The following is an 18,480-nucleotide window of genomic DNA, read 5'->3' on the forward strand; positions in this document are numbered from 1 at the left end:
AAAGGGTCTCTCAGGACAGACTCCGTACATCTGGGAAAGAGGAGATGGCCTCAAGTGATGCTCTGTGCCAGTCTCCAGGTTTGCTTTGGGCTGTTAGACAGCTCTGGGTAGCCCAGCCCTACTCGCTGTGCAGGGCCAGGACTGATATTGGAGCTGCTTCTGGGGCTTGAGGTTGAGAAAAGCTTGGCCAAGGTTCTGGCAGCAGCTGATACTGTACATCCTCTTCACTGTGCCTTCCTCCTCACCCGCACTCAGACTCTTCCTGACATCTAGTGGGAGCTGGGCAACACGGCATAGGGAGCTGGTGCCAGCTACAGACTCCTAGACACACAGACACACACTAGTCACCTAGTGGGGCATAAGGTCTGGGCTTCTGGAGCCACCGAAGGGGCTGGCATTGGCCACAGCATCCAGCTGGGCTTCACCAGGGCACAGTTATTCCTTCACAGAGAATTGCTGGGCGTGAAATTCAAGGTATCATTCCTTATTAATGGCCTGGAACAGACTGTGGTCTGAGGCATGGGAACTTTTCAGGTTACCACCATCTCAGACCACTTGAGGCGTCCTCCTCTTTCCTAGTGTTGTCCAGGGTTCCCAGGCAGGGTAGAAAGCAGAGCTGGGCAGAGGAGGTTCCCTTCTTGCCCTTGGTTTTGGATGGCACGTTTGGGAGGTAGAGGCAAGGGATGAAGTGGGAGCAAGAGACAGGTGAGAGCTGCCCTGGCAGGACATCTCCATGCTGGGGTTTGAAGACAATCCCTTCTCCATCCAGGGCCACGCTCTCATTTTAGAGCCATGCATGTCTCCCTGGATGACACATCTCCCTAATCCCTAATGACAGCTGCCAAAACCAAACCTGCTCCCAGCTCACAGCCGTCTGCCCCCAGTTACAAAGGCAGAATAGGGACAGATGCTCCCCACAGCATTCAAGGGACAGATACCCTGCAAGGCATCCTGCCCTAGTCAGCATCTCTACCAGACTGGTCTCTTGATTTGGTCTTTTTGTATCAGCCCTCCCTTCCCCAAAGCCTTTAGCTGCAATGACAGGCAGGAGCTAGTCCCTTCTTCCACACACTCACTTTCTGGAAGCAAAACCAGCTTATTTTTTCCATGTTGCTACCTACCTTTGCTGGGTGCAGTGTTCACTGCATCTGTCTATTTTCCTGTCTGAAGGCCAGGGGGTCACCTCTTGCCACAGCCCCAAGTCTCCCTGGTGATGTGCAAGCAACTTGCATCAATCAGTGGGTAGAAGTTAAAACACCAGCAACAATACAACAACAAAAGTGGTCTTTATTTCAATGACCACAAAGAAAATTTAATTCAAAGAGCAAAGATATTAGTACAAATCTCAAAGGCGCTCCAAGCAAACTGGAGAGATTTGCATGAGTGCCCTCCCAAAGCAGCCAGGCAGACGCAGTCCTGGTCACTGCCTCTCCCCCAGTGGGGACACAGTGTAGACCCACCCTTCCCCCTTCCCAGAGGGACCCACAGCAGCCCAGGGTGCTCCCACACCTGGGGAACGGGCAATGTGGGGGATAGATGAGGGCCTTTGGGGGTCTCTGGGTGAGTTCATATTGACCCTATGGAAAAGAAAGGCACTTCCCAAACTTCAGTGGCACTCCATCACCTGCACGCACACTCTCCCCAGGACTGAAGTTGAACATCCATCATCTGCCCCTGCCCACCCTAATCCAACAGCCCGGGGATATAGGCCCTTAAGGGAGTCATGGTGCCCCAGAGAAAGCCGCGAAGTGGGAGAGGACATGGCTTAAAGGCAGAGGAGCAAATCCAGCTTTGAGTTGCACTCAGCTGCCCTGTGCTCATTATGGTCCCTGATGAGCAAGCTCTCAACTACCCCAACTGTCTCTCCAAGCAGGCACTCTGCTGGAGAGATGGGACTGAGACCTCTTGCTCCTGGAGAGAGTAAGATGGGGAAAGATAGTGACCCTGGGTAGCAACCTCTCTGGAACTGTGCCCAGAGTCTCCTGCCCTGGGCTGAGCCCAGACCAAGGAGGTAGGACCAGGACCAGCACTTCAGGATGCTGAGATGCATCATATGCAGCAAGGAGCGTTGTAGTCCCAACCAGATTTTCTTTCCCACACACACGTCCAACAGCCTATTGAGCCCCAAGATAGGGTGTGGAGCCTTTGGGAAAAGCAGGGATAAAATTCTGGAATTAACGTTAATCCAGTGACTCACTAAGTGGCTATCACTCCTAAAATTCAACCCAAAGCCACCGAAATTATGGATAGGAGAAAAAAAAATCCCAAACCTTCAGGATTTCATGGTCTAGATTTTTTGTCTGGACTGTCCTGGAGGATTGTCCTTTCCCTGTGTTTAGAGACAAGCAGCAGACAGGCACTTGCTCCCCTAATATGGGACTCACAGCCTCAGACACTGGTCCTGCCCCCTCTCTGACTCTCCAGAGATTTGGCTCCCCTTGACATCACTCTTTCAGTGAATGCTGAACTGTTCTGGGTCCCAAATGCAAGGATCCAGCCTCAGCTCAGATCCTGGTTTTCTCCTGAGGATGCAGAAGGTTCACAAGAAACACTGAAGACGGAAAAATTGCACTAGTCAAGGAGCAGAAAATCTCACAAAGCCACTTCCAGGCTTAACTCCCTCACACCATCAGCTCCTTCGAGCTCCCAGGCCTGACCCTGCAACCTGAACCCAGAGAGGCTCAGAACAGCAGCCTTTGGGTGGGAGCAAAAGCACCAATGCTACCAAATGTCCCTCTTCCCACGGCACTTCACAGCAGGCTTGTTGGCAGCTGGGGAAGCGGTCAGCAGCCTTCAGCAAGGCTCCAGCCCAGGGAAGTGGCTGGTGAACTTGGCACAGCAAACACAGCAGAGCACCAAGCAGAGCAGTGGGAAGGGAACATCTGGACCTGGGCACATTTGGAGAGAAGCACCTCCTCGCTGAGTGGCCATGGAGGTGGTTAGGAGAAGGATCATGGGTTTCAGATTGTTTAACTTAACCTTTCTTACTGTTCAGTTAGAAATTGAGTCAAAGTCATAAGCACAGGCAGAGCCATCAGCTCCCAAGGCTGGGGGAGAGACCTCTCTGCCTCCTGGTGCCACCTCTTCCAAGCCTCTAAATCTGCTGCACAGAGCAGGACCACCTATGAAACCCCCCCCATGGTGTCCTTCAAAGTGGAAGAACCAAAACCAAAGCAATCTTGGCACTACCTCTTCTGCCCTAAAGAGACTCCTCCTTAGCGCTGAAGCAGCTCAACAAGTTTCGCCTCCTGAGATGCAGCCCAGCTTTCTATCCCTGCTCCCCCTTGAGTGGCACAGCACAACCGTGTCACCAAGCAGCCCTTCAAGGCAGCAGGGACGGCAGTGTCGCTGCCAGTGAGGCATCAGAACCACTGAGTTGGGCAGAGGGTGCCTGGCTCATTGCTAGGGGGGCTCAAACTACGTGCAAACCCATGAAAGCAACACAGAGAAACCGAAGCAGGGGCGTCAGACACGGCCCTGGGGGCTGCGCTCAGGCAGCGGGTATTGGGCTGGGGGCTGCTGCAGCAGGGCAGTGAGGATGCGCTGCAGCTGGATGAGGCGGGCACGCAGGGAGGTGGAGGAGAAGAGGTTCAGCTGGTAGGATGGGTCAAGGGGCAGGATGGAGATGAGCCACCAGCACCACGTCGGGCCGTCTGCTGAAGCCTGGAGGGGAGAGAGGGAGAAACCCCCATGTCAGGGATTGAAAGGTGAATGTGTGGACTTTGGACAGAGCTGCTGATAGGAAACAATTGCTCTTGTCAGGACAGCAATGCCAGCTTTGGCTAAGGTATTCTGTAACAACCCTTTTGCCTGTCCAGTTTCAAAATTTCTGGATAAACTAATTCAATTTCCAGACAGGCATTCCCTAGGGAGTCTCCAGACACAGATGTAACCAGGAAAAAAAGTCTATAATAAAGAGGCAAAAATTATCTCGTGCGTCTCCTTGTTTAAGGCAAAGCTTGTTGTAAATACAGGCCAAATCCTGTGTGGTCAGTGTCTTTTGAGGCATTTGCCTTATCATCAAAGAGGTCAGATGTACATCAGGCAGGCACAATCATTGGGCAGTGCTTTTGTAAACCAGCTTTTTTAAAACCTGACCCAAACTAAGAGGGAAATGCTCAACTCCGCTGAAGGAGAATGAGTCGTTGCATATTTTTGAGCACATTGTTGATGCATTACTGGCCAGGATAACCTTAACCCAAGTCAGCAAGAGCATAGTTGTTACAATTCAGACAAGAAGCACTTAAAGGAGTGAAAACTAACTTTGGAAATGTTCATTTCCCTCCAGAATCTGAATTTGTCAGAGCAATTTAATAATCAAACTGGATCCTGCCATCTTAGCTCCTCTCTTCTGGCCAGCTGCGACTATCTCAAAGGAATGCAATGAGAAAGGAGACCTCAGATTCACAGAGCTGTGGGGTTCACTTCTTTGCCCATTTTTGGTTTGGTTTTTTTTTTTCTGAAGTGTTTTCAAACCCAGACAGCTCAGTTTCTCAGTTCTTATTTAGGAAAAGACTCTGGGAAAGCTTTTAAAACTCAGTGCTCAGTTTCCAAGAACAGTTTAAACCCACAAAGAAATTAAAAAGCTTTAACAAACCAGTCCTAACATCCCTCTGAGTGAGAGACGCCGTCACTGCTAACAGGATGGGAAAACAGGGTTTGTTTTGCTCATCTTGAGGGTGATCCAGGCAAGGGAGCAGGGTGGTTAGTGCAGGAAGGGCACTGCTTCAGAGGCTTTCTTGATACCCTCTCTATTTAGAGCACCCCTCTGCTCAAGGCATTACCTGGATATCCTCTTCCTTCTCCGGCATCGGTCCGTGCTGCATCAAAACGTGCCTGGAGGCAAGGTCTCCGTGCTCACAGAAGCGCTGAGCCAAGCGGTAGGTGCTTTCGTGCAGGCACTGCAACTCCTGCAGCTCCTCTCCGGCCACCTGTGTGGAAAGAAGAGGAACGGTGTCCATGGGGAGGCTCTGTCCCACGAGAGGGGGGACTTTAGCCCTGGCTGTGCCCTCACCTTCTTGTCCTCCAGGAACTCAATGTCCGCAGTGTTGTAACCATCCCTGTGTCCGCGGCTCAGCACCCGGAACCGCCGCCTGCCGATGGTGTCCACCAAGGACCTGCCATCCGCCAGCAGCTCGATCTGCCGAATCTCCAGCATGCAGCCATAGTCAGCAAAACTGGAGGAATCAGGGAGAGAAAAGAGGGACTGAGCTGGAATACTAGTGGTGAGAGAGCTGCTTCCCCTGAAGGCACCACCTCCAAAAGAGAGAAAGGCCCAGGAACAAGCTGGATGGGCAAATTCAGAGATTCTCTCAATTCTGTTGAGTTACCACTTGCTGCTAATGGGCAGGGAATAGTAAGAGCAGTGCCTGCACTCTCCTGGATTTGCCATATACCAAAAATACTTAGATCCTCATATCACCCTGAGGTCCAGTGGTGCTGAAGACACCATCCCTTGCAGAGACATCCTCCTAAACCCCAGAAAATGTTATTTATCTCATTTCACTTGAACAGGACTGTAGCACAGGCAGGAGATATTGTGTAAATACAGGTATTTAACAGAATACTTGGTTTAGGAGTCTAGAGACTGAGCCCATCAAAGATGAGGAGGTGACACCAGGAACATCATAAGGATAACCACACTGCACCAAACAAAAGTCCATTCAACCCTACATGCTCTCACAGCTTGTTAAGGACAAAGTATGAGAAATACCGCAGTTTTCAAGTGCTGACTAAGAGGAGCTGGAGGTCACAGCCAGGGAAACATGCATCTCAGAGACGTTCTGAGCCTGAAGCTGTTCCCACACGATCATATTTAACAGTCACTGCTTATTCTGCCCAGCTTCAACACTGGCCCCAGTCCTTGCCTGGCTGGTAGAGATGCTGGGAAGCAACAAGAACCTGCCGTGTGGAGAATGCATCTCCCTGCTGATTTTATCTGCAGAGTGCAGAGGAATAGGAAATCGCATCTGGTTCCTCCCCTCCAAACTATGCAGGACATTAAACATTTAGGACTGGGGCAGAGAGGGGAAAACCAACCAGGGCAGAGGGAAGCTGTCTTGCCCAGGAGCTCACCTTTTCCCATGCTCATATATACACATGCCGAACCTCCTCGTGCCGGTCTCCTGGCACCGCCGAATCATGAGGCGGTAGCGAGGCTCAAAGACGTGCAGAGGGCAGGCAATGCCCGGGAAGGACATCGTGCATACGAAGATGGGGATGTTCTTGGTCAGGCTGAGGAACAGGAGGAGAGATTAGTGTGAAACCTCCCAGAGCAAATCCCATCCCAAGGGCTTGGCATCAGCTATTCCCCTGAAACAGATGTGTCCTTTATGCTAAGTGATGCCCCAGCACAGACCTTTAACTTGGCCCCCCAAGAGCTCAGGGACAGACTCAGCCCACAAAACATCTTTGTAGAGATGGTCCCTCATCCCCAGGTGCCTGATGGGGCATATCCACACCCACCAGGCACTGCTGTGACATGGTACTAGAGGCAGGACAGACATCACCTGAGCAGAAGCAAGCCAGAGCAATGGTATGTGGTATGGACAGCCCCCTTTGGAGCCTTTCACGGCCCTCATGCATACACACACCCTGGAGCGGGTCCCAGCTTACTTGGAAAGCTCTGCAATCTCAGCCTGGTGCAGCTCCCGGCGCTCGGCTAGCTGTGTAGGGAAGGTGGCCAGCATGATGTCCTGCAGCAGCACAGTGGGGTTGTAGCTTCCAGCCTTCAGGTACTAAAAGACCCAGAAATAGGTTGGAGAGGAGCAGGGCGGGGAGCCCTAAGACCCTGCCGGGCTCTGAATCATGCTCATTTTTATTGGAGCTGAAGGTAATTTTAGATCAGAGAAAGTCAGGGATAAAACCTATTGGGGGATGTCAAGCTATCTAGTAGGATGGGATGTCAGCTCCACTGAGACCTCCAGACATGGCTCAGATGCAGAGCCCGTCCAGCACAGTGTCCTGTCTGTGGCAGTGATGCAGTCCTTGTATGACAACCTAATTTCCCTGAAGGTCTCATCCGAATCCCTTTTCATTAAAGATTAAATCAAATCTCCAGGCTAGCAGGTTTTCCATCCATTTCCATTTTTAAAAGTAATTAGCATTCGCTTCTTTCTTTCTCTCTCTCTCTCCCCCTTTCAGTCCTGTTTACAATCTCACTAAATCATTGTGGCATCTTGTGGAAATTAATCTCTTGGTCTTAATTATCAACTGTCTCATCATTCCCATGTGAGTGGAGCTGACACTACTGTGCCAGGGAGCTGCTAACATGTAGGCACTGCACTTTCCTACCTCGGCCCTGGGCACAGTGCCAGAAGACAGAGACAGTCCTTGTCTCTCCCTTGGGCTCCCTCCCATGGGACATGTGCCCTCACCTCTCTCAGGCTCTGTTTGCAGAGGGGGCAGTTGGGGCGGTGGTCCAGGCAGCGTTCGAGGCACTCCTTGCAGAAGGTGTGTCCGCACGGCGTCGTCACTGGCTCAAAGAACAACCTGCAAAGGGACCAAAGTCAGCAAACTGCAGAAAGCAATGCCTGGGAAGGAGCACGGGTAAGGACAGAAAAGAGAGTTCCACAAAGCACTCAGGGACTTGCAGAGACCCAGGCTGATGCTCCAAGGGTCAAGCAGGACAAAGTGGGCAAAGCCACGGGTACAGTTTCTGGCTATTCCCAGCCTTGTACCTGCATCTTCCTTGAATCATCTTGATGACAGCAAGCGATTTTGCTTCCAGCAGGAACAAGGCACTCCTCATGTCCCTTACCACCACTTCAAGATAAATCTGCTGCCTTCACCAGCCTTCTGCACTGAAGACAGTGATGCTACAGGGATATAATGCCATGGAAATCTATCTCATGCCCTGTTTTCCAAGGCCTGGCAGCCCACAGCCATGAGGCTCACTTTCACTAAGCTGCATTGGCTAAACTTTGCTCCTAACTCCTGTTAATTAAATGTAAAGGTTCCTAACTGGCTTATTCCTTTAATAAGAAGTCTTGGCTCAGGCTGTTGGACTTGCACAATAACATAAGATGAGAACTGTCCTGGTCCTGAGCACTGCTCCCCACCCCTGCAGGGTCCCCACAGATCCCATCAATACACACAAGGCACCCCTCAGTCGTGGCCAGGGCTGCAGTTCCCTAGACTCCCACAGAAGTGTGCAGCCCAAAAGGCAGCAATGGGAAAGTATATCCTTCTCACCTCCTCCAAGGGTAGAGCTGGCAATGAGCACTCAGTTTGCTCACAGGAGCTCCAGGATCAGAAATAAAATTAAGGTCTCGGGACAGCCCTGCTCAACAGTGAGTGCTGACTCCTCCTGAACATTACATTTCCCTGCTTTCAGAATCACAGAATAACCAGGTTGGAAGAGACCCACTGGATCATCGAGTCCAACCGTTCCCATCAAACACTAAACCATGTCCCTCAGCACCTCATCCACCCGTGCCTTAAACATCTCCAGGGAAGGTGACTCAACCACCTCCCTGGGCAGCCTGTTCCAGTGCCCAATGACCCTTTCTGTAAACAATTTTTTCCTAACGTCTAGCCTAAACCTCCCCTGGCGGAGCTTGAGGCCATTCCCTCTTGTCCTGTCCCCTGTCACTTGGAAGAAGAGGCCAGCACCCTCCTCTCTACAACGTCCTTTCAGATAGTTGTAGAGAGCAATGAGGTCTCCCCTCAGCCTCCTCTTCTCCAGGCTAAACACCCCCAGCTCTCTCAGCCGTTCCTCATAAGGCCTGTTCTCCAGCCCCTTCACCAGCTTTGTTGCTCTTCTCTGGACTCGCTCCAGAGCCTCAACATCCTTCTTGTGGTGAGGGGCCCAGAACTGAACACAGGATTCGAGGAGCGGTCTCACCAGTGCCGAGTACAGAGGGAGGATAACCTCCCTGGACCTGCTGGTCACGCTGTTTCTGATCCAAGCCAAGATGCCATCGGCCTTCTTGGCCACCTGGGCCACTGCTGGCTCATGTTCAGTCGCTGTCAACCAACACCCCCAGGTCCCTCTCCTCCAGGCAGCTTTCTAGACAGACTTCTCCCAGTCTGTAGCTGCATAGGGTTGTTGTGCCCCAAGTGCAGGACCCGGCATTTGGCCTTGTTAAACCTCATGCCATTGGACTCTGCCCAGCGGTCCAGCCTGTTCAGATCCCTTTGCAGAGCCTCCCGACCCTCCAGCAGATCGACACTTCCACCCAGCTTAGTGTCGTCCGCAAACTTGCTAAGGGTGCACTCGATGCCTTCATCCAGATCATTGATGAAGACATTGAACAAGGCTGGACCCAGCACTGAGCCCTGGGGAACCCCACTTGTCACTGGCCTCCAGCTGGATTTCACACCATTTCCCACCACTCTCTGGGCCCGGCCAGCCAACCAGTTTTCCACCCAGGAGAGTGTGCGCCTGTCCAGCCCAGAGGCTGACAGTTTCTCAAGCAGAACGCTGTGAGAGACTGTATCAAAGGCTTTGCTGAAGTCCAGGAAGACCACATCCACAGCCTTTCCCTCATCCAGCAGCCGAGTCACTTTGTCATAGAAGGCGATCAGGTTAGTCTGGCAAGACCTGCCAGAAGAGACATAAATTCACCTAATTCAGACTACCTACAGACTTGATCTCTCTCTCCCCTGTGCCATTTTGCTGCACCATGCCCAGACCTGAACAAAGCCACCACGCAGGAAACTCTGACTGTCTTGCACATCTGGCAGTGCAATGCTCAGCCCTCTGCCAGCAGCTGCTTGCATAACTGTTCGAGGTCCTGGGACATGCCACTAATAATAGCCTGGGTTCAGCATGCCCTGTGACAGCACCCAGCTCTTCCCCTTTCCTGAGTCAGCTGATGAATATGGACTGTATCCTAGCTCTTTTTCCATCTCCGGGCAAAGAGCTCAGAAATGCTCTACCCTCTGCACTTGTAATGCCCCCACCACTGACGGTATTTCCCTGGGGCAACACCTTCCTCTTCCACCTCCACACCTATGTCCCAAGTGATGCAGACCTAACGCTGCTGCGCCCCGAGACAGGGTGATCTGAGCTCTTACAGCCTGTCAAGGTGAAGCATGTCTCTGTCCTCCCCTGTTATCTGTTATATCTACCGAAACCTGTGTTTCAGCAGTACTACGGACTGAGTTTGCTATTAAGATGTGAAGAAAGATCCACGCCAGGAAAGAAAACCCAGCAGGTGTTAATTTGTCATCCTAAAAGCTCTCGCGACGGAGAACTCACCGTATGCAGAGGGAGCACTCCAGGTCAGATACACTCAGCAGCTCCCTGAGGCACAGCTGGGTACATGTTTCTGCTGCTGTTTCATCTTCATTACCTAGTGGTAAAAGAGAAGGAAAGAGAAGAAGACCCTCCACTTTGATACTGAAAATTAATCTTCGCTTTCTGACCTTGTTTTGAGGATCTAAATAGTTAACTGCTGAGGTCTAAGTAGCTAACTCCTACACTCTGAAAGTGCTTTGAAAGTTAAAACCAAAATTGCTAGGAAATGCACAGCATAAGCCACTCTATTAACCAATCTGTGTTCACCCATAGCTTTTACATCCACTGGGATGACTGCTCGCTAAGCTGGAACACAACACCAGCACTACGTTTTCAGTGCCAAAATGGATTTTAAACAAGTATTTTGCATGAGATGAGGTTTTGGTACCTGTAACAACACTCACCTACCAACTGCTGGTCCTGTCTCTCTGATGAAGTCTCTGGTTCCTGCCATCGCCCCGTGGTTGTCCCCTGGCTGAGCTCAGATCCAGCAACCCCTCTGCCATCTGCTGGCTCTCCCTCCTGATCCTAGACACAGCAAAGAAGAAATCGAACCCAAACCTCTTCTTCCTTTGAACACACTGCCTGATCTGCCCCACCAGGCCCAAGAGCACAGGGAGTTTTTCTGGTGTTGCTCTATATCAACTTCTTGCACTGGAGGGACAGCAGGAGAGTGTGGCCTTCAGGCATTCCAGCTCATCTCACAGTTAAAACATGAGTTTAGTCTCTCCAGATGTACCACCTGGTACTTGGGTGTATCTGAGCCTATTTTCTCTTCATTCCCCCCTTTCTCCAAACCTGCCAAATTCCTACAGAGAGTGCAAAGAATGGAAAAAAAAAAACCAAACCACATTAAAACTGATATGTTCTTTTCTATTTTTTTTCTTAATGTAGTGTGACTGTAGGTTTTTAAACACAATAACAGTCTAAACTCTTACCAGACATATTGCAGAAAAAAAAAAAAACTGAGAAAAGAGTGAAAGAGAGCAAAACTTTTTCTGCAGTCCCCGCAGCATCAGCTGCGACGATGTCTTTGCTCTCCCACCCTCTTCTAGCTGCAGCTTCTCATTGCAGCACACAACCACATGCACATGCCTATAGTCCTGCACAGCGTCTCCTTATCACACCTCCATTCCCATCATTGGAAATCCCCAATTCAGGATGTCCCAGAGGGACATGAGGTCCCATCACAATCTCTGAGTGCTGCAAGCTCTCTTACCTCAGCTTGTGGGGAGGAGGGTGGGAGCGCAGGATTCCCTGCATCGTCCTGGGGACTAGACGAGCCCTGGTGAGCATCACCTAGGCGTGCAGCAGCCGTGTGTGGCCGAGGAGCATCCTCTCGCATAAGGATCTGCAAAGAGAAAGCAGAGATCAGAGAGTGCTGGGAGGCAGGTGGGCTGCCAGGCTCCCTCTTTCCCCAAAGCAGCCTCCTGCTCACTGCAGGGCACATCAGGGTTACTTGTTTCAGCTCTGGCTGAGCTCTGTGTCAAAAAAGACTATGTGAGAGCATAAGACCCTGCCATGGCACGGCCCACACACCTTCTCCATCTCTCTCTGAGCAGGCTGGAAATGGGGACTGAGTGTCAGGCAGTGCTCCCATGCCAGCAGGGCTTCAGCTCTCCGTCCCATCTCCAGAAGCACCTTTCCTTTTCTGAAGAAGCCCTGCAACGCAGAAAAACCCACAATGACTATAAGACAGTGACCAGCTGAACATGTATCCCTTTAGCACCTGTGTGAGCTCCAACAAGACCTCCCTCCAGCCTCCTGCTCATCCCCATCCCAGGCCAAGGCACCTGGACTCCTTGCTGCTCCTGTGCTCACACTTGTCCAAAAAAGACAGGTCCACCTGCAGCCAGGTACCAATAAAACAGGGCTCTCCCAAAATGCAGCAGTTGCAAAAACCAACCAAACAAACCCTACCGAGACCTAGAGGAAGAGTTTCTGCTTTTGAAGCCATGAAACTGCTGCCAATGAGTGATTCACAAATTAGCAAGCGAGCTCTCATGGCTGATTTCTCCAAGGGCAGCTCAGCCTGGGTCCAACACTTCCCCGAGACCCCAGCTGTGATCCTGCACACCAGCACAGCTACGTGCCCTCAGTGTGGTGCTGGACATGGTACTGGTCCTCTCCCATTAGCGCAATACGGTGCTTCCAGCCTGGATTTGCAACTCAATGAGGTTGGCAACTGTATTTCTGAGGCAGATGAATCCAATGGCTACGTAATTCAGGAAAACGTGGAACTGCTCCAGTACAGTAAGACTGGGCTCCAAGTGCAGCCAACTGCTGGGATCCTCCTTCTACTCACCTCAAGCTTTCCAGGCTCAGCCCTGCACACAGCATCCAGGTCCTCCAGCGCCTGTGAGTGCTGACCCAGAGCCACAAAGACCTCTGCCCGGCACAGCCGCAGGGAGCTGGCATCCGGGGCTGGAAAGAGAAATGTCGTCACTTGTGTGATGAGTCCATGCCCAGTGAGGCAGTGAAGCTGGATAAGGCCAGGGAGAGGCCATGGTGATGGGACAGCTGCTGCCTCACACTGAGTACCCAGCTCCTGAGCTCTTCTTTCGCAAGAGTCACTGCCCTCATAAGTCTCAGTGAGGAATTTATTTCCCCTAAACATCTACTTTTAAACTCTTTGAGGCTCTTTCCTTCATTTTCCTCCATCTCCCCCAAACACCCTCAGCTAAGGGCCCCCACCATGGCCTTGGGGCTCAGTCACACTGGGATCTGAGCGATCATCCATCCTTTTGGGATGCAGCAAAAAGGCTGTACCATACACTTACTCCCTACTGAGGCTGTTGCCATGGGAGGCTCTGTGATGTGATTCATCTAGCAGAGCCACAAAAGCACATTACCAAACAAGCCTGCAGCTGCAGAGACCTGTGATCCCAAAACGTCAGAGAGCCTCCTGGACCTGCCCATCTGCTGCTGCTCTCCCAAGGCAGAAGGAAAACCAGGGGCAGTGCAAGGGTCTGCCCCATCACATGAGTCAGGGTTTCCAAGCATGAGAAAAGGCTGAGATGTCCCAAACAGAGGAAGAAAATTTGGCATCCAGTTCCTCATCAGCGAGTTGTCACTGATGGGATCTCAACAGTGGCAGGGACACAGCTTCTGCGGGCACTGCTGGTTATGACACCCCAAATGGCATGGTGCTGGATACCCCACACACTCCTGCCTGCTCCTAAATAACAGGTTGCAGAGGAACTCCATAAAGCCTTTCCTTCCACCAGCACTGCCAGCAGGAGAACTGGGGTGGAGGAGTCAGGGAAGTGCAAGCATGCCCCAAAAGCCCACATTCATAGAGTAACCAGGTGTGGTAATGTTTGTGGGTTTGAACTGCAGAGATTCTCAGACCCACCCCATTATATCACAGTTTGCCGTGGAGGTGACCTACATCCAGTGCTGTGCTGACTTTCCAGCTAAGGCAATGACTCTATGCACCCAGCCCTGCTTTCCATCCCAGCACTGAGCATCACCAGACAGCTGCTAAGGGCTGGGGTCAGGGACCAGCCACTCTAGCCATGGCTTTACTGGCCACGCTGAGCTGTTCAGCAGAGCAACATCTGATCCCTCAGAGCTTATTTTCATTTATAATGTTAGCTGGAACCTTAGGACTCCAGTCAGGAGACGTGGTAACTTGCTGCTCAGTACCCGCAAGCACGAAACCAGAGACGAAATATTACAGACCTAATGACAGGCAGAGATGAACAAAGGAGTACAAAGTCCAGAGGATTATTTTCCATGTGGGCAAACCCATTTAAACATTTGCACAGCCTGGTAATAAAGCGAATCATTTGGGGAAAACAAGATGTGTAAAATGGGGCTATGAATTCTGCATTCCACTTCTGCTGCAGCTATTTTTGATCTATGATATCATTAGACATTAGGGACGTGAGCCAGCTGGCAGCACTAACAGCTGATGAGTGACTGATAGTGCTCCCCAGCCTCCCAGCTCCAGGCACATCAGGAGACCTCCTGTGTTACGCGTTACAGCACATTGTTTTTGTTCATCTGAAAAATAGATGATAAAAAGTTGACAATCTATTTTCTCCCAAGCAAAGAGCTGCTCTGCAGGCTGGGATAAGCGAGGCATTGCAAACTGGCCCACAGCATGACAATGAACCACAAAAAAACCCAAAACCAAACATTCTCCTGGGTTGAACATTTATCTGCAGTTATGTTTGAAAGTGAAGGGGAGCCTGCAAGAAGCTGTGCAGCCTGAAAGCGGGGTGTAGGCTGCAGGAGCTGGAAAACACGTCCCAAAAGCACCACCCACGTGGCTGAGCCCAAGCAGCAGCAGCAAGCGCAGGTTTATGGGAGCTGCAGCTGTGACTGCAATTTCCTCGTTGTCCTAAGCCAGATTTCCCCTGTCCTTCACGGAATGGAGCATGCAGGGAAGACCGAGGACAGAGCTTGCAATGTTTCTTCTTCACACTCAGCAGAGGCTTTTTAAAGAGAGATACATAACCACACACCCTGATGAGGCAAACGCCTGGCAATAAGGAAAAGAGAAATAAAGAGCTGTGAATTTGCATTGAAGGACAGGCGTGAGGTGGACGCCTCTGGAGGTTGCATAAAGGAACCTGCTTTTTGCTGCCAACATCAGAATCAGCCGGCCCACTCAGCCCTTTGGTTCCAGGCATACTCTGAACCTCTGGCACTTGTCTCGCAGCGGGCGATGAATAAGTGTCTGCACCACGGGAGGAGAGCTGACTGCTGTCATAGAAACGCCAGCGGAGAAAGGACCTTCTGCCTTTGCTGTTCCAACCCCCTGCTCCAGACGCATTGTATAACCCCTTTTATTTAAGCATTACTTTCCAAGAAATCCACTTACAGCCACATATTAAAGCAGATCAACCCCCCCACACACACCCCTCACCCTCCGGGCCCGATCCTGACCCTGCAGGTAAATGTTTTGCTGGAGTTGGTTGCAGGAGGAGGCTGGGGGGCGATCAGTGGGGCTGGCACAGGAGCCCAGCCAGTGCCGTGTCCTGGCCAGGCTCTAGGGGTGAGGACACGCCTGTCCCAGACTGGAAAAGTCCCAGCCACTTTACATAATGTTCCTCCCCCCACTACCCCGGGCAAAGCTCTTCCTCTGACCCTGAAATATTGCTGGGCAGCAAAATGCAAGAAGCTGTCTGCAGCTCTTTCCTCCCCAGCCGCTTGCCGGCGGGACACGGGCTGGGAGCCCTGTCCTGGCAGCCGGGATGAGCACCCCGGGGCACCTACGGACACGGGAGAAACGCCCAGCAGCTTTATCCCCCTCTCCATCCCCACCAGCTCTCCCTCCCCAGGTCTTCCAGCTCCAGCGGGACAAAGCATCGGGCCCCACCTGCTCCACGAGCGCAGCCGGAGCATCCTCCTCTCGGCTGCAGGGCTGAGCATCCTCAGCCTCCGCACCACCCCTCCCCCCCCGCCAGCCCCCTCGGCGATGCTTACCCAGCTCGACCCCTTTCTGAGCCATCCTCAGCGCCTCCCGCGCGTCCCCGCGGGTGACACAGGCTCGGACGCGGGTCACCAGCCCGGCCAGGCGGCTCTCCGGCCGCAGGCATTTCTCCAGGAGGCCGCACAGCACCACGTTGCACCTCGGCGCCCCGAGCCCCGGCGGCCTCAGCCCCTCGTGGCACAGCGGGCAGCGGGAGGGCACGGCCCCCCCCAGGCACGGCTTGCAGAAGGAGTGACCGCACGACACGGTCACCGGCTCCCAGAGCAGGAGGAGGCAGGAGGGGCAGCGCAGCACGTCCCAGCCGGGGCTGAGGGGCTGCCGGGGTGGGGAGGGAGGGCTGCGGGGCCCGCGGCTCATGGCGGAGGCTGCAGGTGCCGCCCGCACCCCCCCGCGCATCCCCGGCTGCGGCTCAGCCCATCCTCCCCGCGCCTCCGCCGCGCCGCGTCCCGGGGCACCGACCCCCGAGCGGGACCGGCGGCCGCGCTGCCGGGGACACCGTGGGCTGCCGGGGACACCATTGGCTGCCGCCGCCGCCCCTCCCCGCTCCGCCCCGGCCGCGTTTCGTAACGGAGCCGGCGGGACCGGGGAGGAGGGGGGGAACCCGGCGTGGGACCCGCCGGGAGGCTGAGAGGCGGCTCGGGGGCCACCCCGGAGCTGGGGGGCGGAGGTGATGGGGGACTCCAGTGCTGATCACCCAGAGCTAAGATGCGGGGATGTTGGGAGCTGCCATGCTGATCCTCCAGGAGCAGGGATGTTGGGGTCTCTGGTGATCATCCCCCAGTAGCAGGGATGCAGGGATGTTGGGGGCTTCCATGCTGATCCTCCAAAGCTGGGATGCAGGGATGTTGAGGGCTCTGGTGCCGATCCCACGACCGGGATGCAGGGATGTTGGGGGGCTCTGCTGCTGATCCCCTAGAGCTGGGGTGCAGAGGTGTTGGGGGGCTCTGGTGCTGATTCCCCAGGAACTGGGGTGCAGAGGTGTTGGGGGGCTCTGGTGCTGATTCCCTAGGAGCTGGGATGCAGGGATGCTGGGGGCTCTGGAATAGCCAGGGTGCGGGGTGCAAGTCGGGGCACTGAGTGTGAAGCCACACAAGCGGTGCTGGAGAGCCCTCTGAACCCTCTCGGGGTGCTTGGTCCCCAGGGGGATCTGGGACACTCTGAAGCAGAGACAGGGTGCAAGGTGCTGGGGAATGTTATGAGGTTCTCTGGAACGGGGCCAAGGCTCTTTGGAGCCATCCCGAGGTGCGGGCTGCCCAGGGTATCTGGGATGCCGCAGAGCAGGGCTGGAGCACAAGTCCTGAGGGACTTGGGATGCTCTAGGATGGAGTCAGGAGAGTGTGATGCTCCAGAGTAGCTGGGGCACAGGATACTTGGGGTGCTTGGGAGCAGCCCACACTGTGGTGTACCTGAGCTAGCCAAGGCTTTCCAGAATGGGAATGGGGTGCAGGGTGCCCCAGAGCAGCTAGTGCTGCTGAGGATGGGGTGCATCAAGTACCCATTTGCAAAGCATGATAGGATTTATTTTAGAATCTTTTTTATTTTTTTTTCACTTTAAAGGTGGGAGACAGCTCAGGGTCAGTGCAAGGTGAGGAGTTCCAGGTGTTGCTACAGGAAAATACAGCTCCTCCTCCTCTGGCTCCCAGCCACGTGCACTGCTCGTGCTTCAGCTTGAGTAGAGCCTCACTAACATGGTCCAGATCATTGATAGGGTGATGTGAGGATTGGGGATTTCACACCAGCTATGTTTGCTGTGTTTGTTTCAACTGTTGAAATTCGATTTTAACATGTTAGGGATTAAGGAGTAGCTCAGAGGTGACATCGCCTTTTTCGTGCAGAGAGGAGACCTGTGTGTTCCTAAAGGTGTCTTCAAAGGCACCATAAGCACTTGCTAAACAGCAACATTCACTGGGAATGTCATGACTCCTTTTACACACAGCTGCCTCTGCTCTACCTACCAATCTCCTCCTTCACAGGTGAGTCTATCAATGTCAGACCTGAAAGTCCTGTTGCACAGAGGTAAAATTAGTCTCCCTGTTTCAAAAGCATGGGAAGGAGGAAAGTGTCAACATCCCACTGAGGAAGAGTAGTGTTGCCATTAGCAAGGGTCGTGCAGGGCTGCTGTGGCACAAATGTGTAAGAGCTGGTGCAGCCTGCACAGGATCAGGCCCTGTTTTGGTATGTTTTGGGGTTTTTTTCTGCTTGGTTGATTGGATAAGGAACCAGGGCCAAATCCAGCCTCAGCATCTGTGCAGAACCACTCCTGCCCCCATGCTTTGCAGCACCCTTTCAGCATCACTGTGCATAGATCCCAGCTTGTCTGCAAACCCTGAGAGTTGCCCTAAGGAATTATTTACACCTCAGTGCTTGCAAATAATATGCAGGGCATTATTTGCATCATACCCTTCCCAGCCTGTCAACAAATACATCACCTCGCTAGGATTTTTGCTGTCTTTGCATCATAATATTTCTAGGTCTGGGATGTCATTCAAAGACCAGGTTTCTCCATTTGCCACATGCAGTTAAAAGCCAGTCCTAATAAGTGAAGCAAAAGGAAGTGGAAGCAGGTGATGTGGGAGATTTCAACAGCAGCCACGGCTCATCTTTTATAACAAGCACCTTTTCTTTCAGATCTCTGTATGCAATAAGGGGAGCTGCTCCATGCCTGGTTTTCTCTTTGGCAGAGGCAAGTAGGTTGCCACACTGCTCCTTAATGTTTGGTATTCTAGGTCTGCACGTTGACTAGGGTTGGGCAGGGAGCAATCATCTAAATTACATGGTCTTGTTCCTGGATTCT

General features: G+C 52.7%; 1 protein-coding gene across 1 annotated transcript; it reads right to left on the reverse strand.

Moving 5' to 3' along the window:
• Nucleotides 1–1,271: 1,271 nt before the first annotated feature.
• On the reverse strand, nt 1,272–16,105 carry LOC138726949 (LON peptidase N-terminal domain and RING finger protein 1-like). Its single transcript, XM_069869064.1, has 12 exons — nt 15,680–16,105; nt 12,549–12,667; nt 11,783–11,905; nt 11,463–11,594; nt 10,648–10,771; nt 10,205–10,298; nt 7,377–7,491; nt 6,616–6,737; nt 6,076–6,234; nt 5,015–5,177; nt 4,785–4,931; nt 1,272–3,663 (listed from the first exon to the last, which is right to left on the reverse strand). The coding sequence occupies exons 1-12, from the start codon at nt 16,080–16,082 to the stop codon at nt 3,466–3,468; spliced, it is 1,899 nt and encodes a 632-aa protein (XP_069725165.1). The 5' UTR covers nt 16,083–16,105; the 3' UTR covers nt 1,272–3,465.
• Between the last annotated feature and the right edge of the window lie 2,375 nt (nt 16,106–18,480).

This window comes from Phaenicophaeus curvirostris, chromosome 15 (assembly GCF_032191515.1).
Source record: "Phaenicophaeus curvirostris isolate KB17595 chromosome 15, BPBGC_Pcur_1.0, whole genome shotgun sequence".
Lineage (NCBI taxonomy): Eukaryota > Metazoa > Chordata > Aves > Cuculiformes > Cuculidae > Phaenicophaeus > Phaenicophaeus curvirostris.